General features: G+C 40.1%; 1 protein-coding gene across 1 annotated transcript in view; it reads left to right on the forward strand.

Moving 5' to 3' along the window:
* LOC148014751 (uncharacterized) overlaps positions 1-6,652 on the forward strand; it is a 285,635-nt gene extending 278,983 nt beyond the window's left edge. The window contains exons 19-24 of the mRNA XM_087666600.1: positions 214-483; positions 2,040-2,242; positions 2,437-2,696; positions 2,941-3,100; positions 3,386-3,489; positions 3,746-6,652. Coding sequence (XP_087522726.1) covers positions 214-483; positions 2,040-2,242; positions 2,437-2,696; positions 2,941-3,100; positions 3,386-3,489; positions 3,746-5,809 — 3,061 coding nt within the window. The 3' untranslated portion in view covers positions 5,810-6,652. The remainder of the gene's footprint in view (positions 1-213; positions 484-2,039; positions 2,243-2,436; positions 2,697-2,940; positions 3,101-3,385; positions 3,490-3,745) is intronic.
* The last annotated feature ends 1,001 nt before the right edge of the window (positions 6,653-7,653 follow it).

The following is a 7,653-nucleotide window of genomic DNA, read 5'->3' on the forward strand; positions in this document are numbered from 1 at the left end:
ATGCTAAGAATGTGTTCCAAGTGTTTTCCCTTGAGACACTCAAAATGTCCTGTAGCATGCATGTGTAAGCTGTAATTAGTTCCTTCAAAGTAGTTTTCAAACTTATATATAAACACCTTTGAGTTGCATGGAAAGTTTTAGCTTTGATGTAAGACCAATGTAGTTTCTACAGAACGCTTTGCTTTCTTGTTGTTTGTTCTTATTTTGTCATAGGTCTCAAGGGTTGCAGATAGAATATAGTCAATCAAATTCAGCAATAACTCTGGAGATGAGTACCATAAGGGGATTCTTAATCAGTTCCAATGAGTCAAAAACAACAGTTTCCAATGAGTCAAAACTTATGGTAACCAATGGTAGTTTGAGCAAAGTTTTGCAAAGTATTGAAGGAAATCAAGTTCTCTCTTCAAATGAGTCAAAAACTATAGTATTCAGTGGTGCTTTGAAGGAAATCAACAAAGTTTTGCAAAATATTACATACATCGGGTAACTGATCTCATGACACAATCAAATTACAGTAATCATGTAGATGATCCTTTTTTCTGAAGGGATTCCAGGGAAGCCCTAAAGCTATACAAGAGTGTGCCTAACGGTAGACATCAGTTTTGCATCTAACTCTATAAGAAAACTTGTATCATTCTACACCATGGGCATTTATTATACACCAGGGTTTGGCAAGACCCCACAAATAAGAAACACCACTGGTTTTTCAGACCAAGGAAGATGATTGGAGGTGTAGAATAGGGTCATTAAAAAGTAGTCAGAATTAGTGTAGCCCTGCAAGCATAAACCATGATCATAAGTTAGTCTATAATTATAAATACACTGTAAATATCTTAACACACCAAGACAAGCAATCCAATGAGGTGCATTAAAATACTCACTAAGCAAACTGAGTATGCAAGATTTGGCCTAGTATGAATCAACCAAAGTAATTTCCCTACAACAGAACGATAGGTGTGAACATCAAAAGGCTGACCTAAGGTATCCTTATGCAAATGGACAATGGGATCAAGAGGTATGGCCACTGGCTGTGTATAATCAGTGCAATACTGTTCGACCAGCTTTAGGGCGTACTTTTGTTGTGATAGAAAGATACTTCCCTCGGATCTAACAATCTCCATCCCCAAGAAATAAGACTACAAACCTAAGTTTGTCATATCGAATGTAGAGCAACACACAAGTAACTACATGTGTACACTGATGCTCACTCATATTCACCTTGTGCTTATGAATGCACTTAAGTGCCCATATTAGAGGGCACTTGCAAATCTCCACCAAATTGCTCTGTTGTACTAAATGCAATAATCCGAGCCATCTAGCTACGCACACACCTCCCCACCCCCCCCCCCCCCCCCCACCCCGAGACTCTACCTAATAGTATGGACCGAAGTCCTAGTTGCACTCTTGACCTAGAAAACACACCTGTGCATGACCTCATTAATCACATCATCAATCTAGTCAGCTTAGAAACCATGGGGATTGCAGTAAGCACTATGGCACAAAGAGAGAGTCGAAACCTTTTTGAATGACTTTGAGAGCTCATTGGAAATCCTTAAGCTAGAATAGAAGAAATTTTCTTTTCAAGAATCCATTCTGAGTAAAGAGAATTATGATTGGGACTCAGAAGAACTTGAGATTGAAATAGATAATACCATGAGTGAAAATGTAAAAAAGACAGTAAAGAGAATCCAAGGTCTTAAAGAAGGAAAGCCAAGAAAGGTTAAAACAACATACGAGACTAAACAAATTGAAGAAAGTGCCTTGGGTAAGGATGTTAAAGAAGAAGAAAGTGTCTTCTTGAATCAAGTTTGGGGCCTGGATACCAATGGTATTTCATGAAGTCTTGCTACTAGAGACTTATATATGAGCTAGCTTTATTGGAATCCTAACAATGTCTTAAATTCTTAGTAAGTGGCACTATCATGTTGAATTTGCACTTCTACCGATTCTCTTTGCAGAGTTGAGTATTAGTAGTTTGTTTGATATTAGCTTTGAGACAACTCCATTATAATTCTACAATCCTTTGTCTTTTCCTCCAGGGATCCAGGTGATGATACTCTCACTATCAAAGTTTCAGATACAAAAGGATCAGAAGATTCCAAAGTGTTACCAATTTATGTTAGGCCTGTGAATCATGCCCCTTTCATCATAGCACCAAAATATGTTGATGTACACCTGAAAATGGGGGAAACATCTTCTCTGAATATTCAAGATATCATGGTGGGGGATAAAGATGAACAAGGTCGCTCTCTCTCTCTCTCTCTCTCTCTCTCTCTCTCTCTCTCTCTCTCTCTCTCTATATATATATATATATATATATATATATATATATATATAACCCAACCTAATTAAGAAGCCAACATTGTCTTCTACTGGTGGCATGATGGTACAGATTTAGTCTCAATTAAAGGTTATGTGTACTGGCTTGTCGTACAGATTATCTTGGAACAATGGAAGTTTCCATCACATTAGGAGTTAATAACGGTTTGCTTTTCATGACACTTCCGGGCTCAGTTTCCCTCACTGTGGCTTGGAGGGAACCAGGCACTCGCATCTGGCAACCCCTCTCTGAGCTTGTTGCAACAGATGCAAGCATAAATATCACAGGACAGGGAATCAGGTTTCGTGGGGCAATTCCAGACTGTAACAGTGCCCTTACCACATTGCGCTACAGCTTCAGTTCAAACATGTCTCAAGTTTGTGTTACTTCCTTAACTTTTTGTTTTCTTTGAGTATGATCAATAATGAGTAGGGAATCGTCCTCCATGGATTCACAAAATTGAGCTGTGTGCAGCGAAAAGTAGTATGCAATGTAGAGGAGTCTGTCTTACTATCAGTAAAAATTCAGACAGTGATAAATGTTACATGAGTATGCATCTTGACATGCTTCAAAACAATTTCTTTGAATGCATCATAAATACTTACCATTTGTGCTGGCAGAACGTTGGTGAGGTTGCGCGTGTAACAATACTTGTGAACGACTTGGGCAACTTTGGATGCTATAATGACTGCAGAACTAGTGAGACTGTACCACTGTTAGCTACGTCAACTGTCGTAATTCGTAATCAGGGCCAGTCAGCTCGTAAGGGGCTGATTAGTGGTAAGTCTGGTCAGTTTTGTTGCAGGGAATCTCTAACTAGAATCATAGTGCTTACTTCATCCAGCATGGACTTGTCCAAGGATTGAGTGTTGCTGTGTGTGAGTGGTGTAAGCGACAAACCAAAACAGAGGCAGAAAGTTATACCTTTCTTACGTAGGTTTTGCATATTTTTGTCATCCGTTACAGCTTCAGGATTTAGAGTCCCCAAACAATTGGTTCATTCTCAGAAGCGGACAACTGTTGTTATCTGCACTTAGTTTGGATTTTCCACCTCATTTGATGTAGGTGTGCTTATTGGAGCTCTGACCAGCAGTGGTTTGACAGTACTCGTTACTGTCATTATTTGTTTTGTATTGAAACAGATGTCAATGCAACAAATGGGTGACAAGGTATATGATATTGTTCCACCTGAATCCATAAATAGCTCCAGTCATGCTAATACTGTGTGTGTCCACATTGTGAGCACCAGACTAAAGTTAGTTGCTTCTTATAGTGCAACCAGAATGTAAAGATTACTATCATATGATCATATAAGTAATTTTAAGCTTGAGAATGGGTTAACTGCATGCTGCATGCACGCACTTTCACAATATGCCCAACAATGCAGTATATGACATACGATCTTGGTTTGCTTGTGCTTTCAAGGGAGATATAAAATCAAACCAACATTTTGAACCAACAGAAGCAAATGGCAAGGAAACTGTGGTTGGGGTTGAGACAACAATGACAGCTGAGAATAGGAAACAGGAAAGGGTGCATCGACATTCTTTTGAAAGTGATGATGGAGCTACAGTTGGTGAACCACATGGGAATGCTCCTGCAGATGCTGAGGAGAATCGTGATGTCAATCATGAAGGGCAGGCTGGTAATGTTGACAAGAAAATAGAGGATGTTTGGGGTGAGAGCAGAGTAACTGACATTGTGGCTGCAAGCACTAGCAATGCATTGCAATATGAGTTGGACAAGAAAGACTATTTCGCTTACAATGACCAAGTTCAGTGGGCAACAACCAGTAATATGCCTAGTTTCAGGGACTCAAGCAGTGAGAATAAGGGTGGTGATGAGTTGGACAACCAAGGCTATTTCAGTTACAGTGACCAAGTTGAGGGTGCAACCAATGTTATGCCTCGTTTCGGGGACTCCAGCAGTGACGAAGGTGATGCAGACAGTAGTGATGCTGGTGCTGGTGATGATAGCATTGTTGCTGATACTGATTATTTCAATGATATCCACGTGTGTGCTGGTGATACTGGTACTCATGCTGGTGCAGATGAAGATAACGGTGCTGCTGTTGCTGGTGATTATAGTATTGGCATTGGCAGTGATAATAGTATCAATGTACTTGCTGTTGATGACAGTAGCAATGTCGGTGGTGATGACAGCATCAATGTACTTGCTATGGCTGACAGTAGCAATGTTGGTGGCCATGACAGTGTAAATTTACTTTGTGTGGATGATAGAATTGATATGAGTGGTTATGAGACTACTGATGATGTTGGTGTTACTGGTGGTAATGATAGTACTGATGTTGCTGGTGATAAAAATTTTCGTGCTGGTGTCTCAAGGCCAAGCCTGTACCCTGTTGCTGCTGTTACTGGTGATAATAGTGTTGATGCTGGTGATTACAATGATGATCTTGCTGACATCTCAAGGCCAAGCTTGTACCCTGTTGCTGGTGATAACAATGTTCTTGCTGATGCCTCAAGGCCAAGCTTGTACCCTGTTGCTGCTGTTAATGCTGATGATAGTGTTGATGCTGGTGATTACAATAATGCCCTTGCTCATGTCTCAAGGCCAAGCTTGTACCCTGTTGCTGGTGATGAAGAGGTTGATGCTGATGATTACAATGATGTTCTTGCTGATGTCTCAAGGCCAAGCTTGTACCCTGTTGCTGCTGTTACTGCTGATGATAGTGTTGATGCTGGTGATTACAATAATGTGCTTGCTGGTGTCTCAAGGCCAAGCTTGTACCCTGTTTCTACTGTTACTGGTGATGATAGTATTGATGCTGCTGATCATACTAATGTCCACGCTGCTGTCTCAAGGCCAACCTTATACCCTGTGGCTGGCGATACTGGTGATGATAGTACTGATGCTTGTGATCACAATAATGTCCAAGCTGGTGTATCAAGGCCAAGCTTTTACCCTGTTGCTGCTGTTATTGCTGATGGTAATATTGATGCTCGTGATCATAATAACGTCCATCTTGCTGTCTCAAGGCCAACCTTGTACCCTAGTGGTTCTGTCTCAAGAATCGGCAGCGAAGAGACTGACCCAAACCCACGAATCATCCAGCAAGAGGAAAGTAGCAGAACAGACTGGTCGAGGATTTTGCAAGAAAAGGATGATGCCTTAAGTTCATCCAGAATAGCTGCTCCAGAGGGGCCGTTCTCAAGCCATAGTCAGCGACTTGATAGCATGCCTACTGCTACATCCGATAAAGACTTACGAGAAGCACATGAAGATGAACTGATTCAACGTGGTGATGTCTTTCGTCTCCCTGATGTAAGAGGGGAAGAGGACCAACAACAGCAAGAAGAAGAGTTAGCACAGAACATGAGAATCCTCCTGGAGCTGCCAGAAACTACAGGCTTGACTGAAGGAGAAGATGACCCACTGGATGGCATGGATTTGGTTTTTTCAGAATTTGCCATGGATGATGATGGAAATCTTGTGGCAAAATTCAAAGCTGCTGATAATGAGGGGTGATGCATCTGCGATCGAGCCGGAAGGACACCCCGTGCTTGTAATGATGTGTGATGCATCTTGTACTAAACCAGAAGTGAACGTTACCTTTGGAGCTCCCGACAACAATGCACGTAACACGGCATGAGCCAGTAGAGTAAACCGAAGGAGAACGTTACCTTGGAGCGCCTGACAATATGCACGTAACATGACATGAGCAGCCATTACTAGGGTAAACCAAACAAGAACTCCACCTCAGAGCCCTCACCAAGAGTCACCATAGAAAGGGACAAGTCAACATGGCCAAATGCTTGAAAATAACCCTTGCACCTTCAATGGTTCCAAGAAGTCAGAAGGACATTGATAGTTGGTTTTATACTCTGCATTCAAGAGGCACATGTTGCATTCACCCATGATGGAATTAACACATATGCAATGAATTACATGAGGCAACATAGAGTTGGTGTTTGAACTTCTTGTGTGTGGATTGTCTCCATGTGGTTTGTCCAAAAATGGTGTCTCTCAAACCAAGAGGAAACGCAAACGTAGGGTAGAGAGAGAGAGAACTATGGATGCCCAAAGAAAGGGAGGTCAACATAACCGATGCTAAATGTTGTTACCTTCAGACTTGTATTCCTCCTTTAGTATGACTTGCTGATGCTTATACAAATTTTGACAAAGATAAAGGAAGAGAATATGGACATATGTAGGAATGCACATGATTCATATTTATCATCGTATGGTAGACATTTCCATATTGAGCTTGCACTAATTAAAATAGTTGTATATTTTACAATGGATGCAATGGCTAGCTTTGAATATTACAAAAATACTCTTGATGCAAGGAGTTTGCTTATAACTTAGGATGCAAGGAGTTTTACTTATTGTGATAAGCTTGAGAGCATCATTGAGGTAAACTTTTTTGTAAAGTGTTCATCCCTATCTGTAGATGTTCCTATCTACAGATGTTGAATGGTTTAGAGTGTGATGTCAAATGTTAAGAGTGGTACCATTTAGGATCGAGTGCTATTGTGTGAAAAGATACACTCTAGCAATTGACACAACACAAAATTGGAGAAACAATGATGGTATGTTATCTTTCATGTATATGATTATCTTATCCCTTCTCTCCATGTCCAAGTGGCTTTTTCATCTCTATCCTCACTTCATGAAACATGCATCTGCTACTACCAAGCTTTTTGACATGGTTTTTGTGTTTGTGGATAGACGATGCCAACAAAGCATAGATTCCATGGTAACATGCATAATCATAATTTCTTGCCTTTCTATGCAATGTTTAATGTACTTTTTGTTTTTAAGTGTAAGTTGTCTTCCCCAAGCATAGATTCCATGGTAAGATGCATAATCATACTTTGATAAACCTTATTTGATGTTAATGTGCTTCACCAATCATGCATTTCATTGCATGGTGCACAATCATAATCTTTATAAACATATTTTGATTTTAATGTGCTTATTATTTAAAGTAGGGATTTTAGATGTTCCATAATTATATGAGGACTTGATATTGCTTGTAGTGCTTTCCCACATCGCCAACCATGCATTTCTTTGAAAGATGCACAATCATAAAATTTAGAAACATTGTTTGATTTTAATGTGCTTCTTTTTCTTTACACCAAGGATTTTAGATGCTCCATAATGATATGAGGACTTTAGATTGCTTATAATGCTTTATCACATGCATTTATTTCAACTTCAACATCACAAATAACTATCTTCATGTCCTTCATGGTGAGTCATAGAATTGGCCCTTCATTTCATTTTTGGTATGAGTGTGCTATGTATGTGTTGGTCTCATGTATGGTGCTAGTGTGTCATGTATGCATGGGGCTCGTGTATGGTATTAG

The sequence above is a fragment of the Lygodium microphyllum genome, chromosome 25 (genome assembly GCF_053477565.2).
Source record: "Lygodium microphyllum isolate KBCC chromosome 25, Lygodium_microphyllum_v1.1.10, whole genome shotgun sequence".
Lineage (NCBI taxonomy): Eukaryota > Viridiplantae > Streptophyta > Polypodiopsida > Schizaeales > Lygodiaceae > Lygodium > Lygodium microphyllum.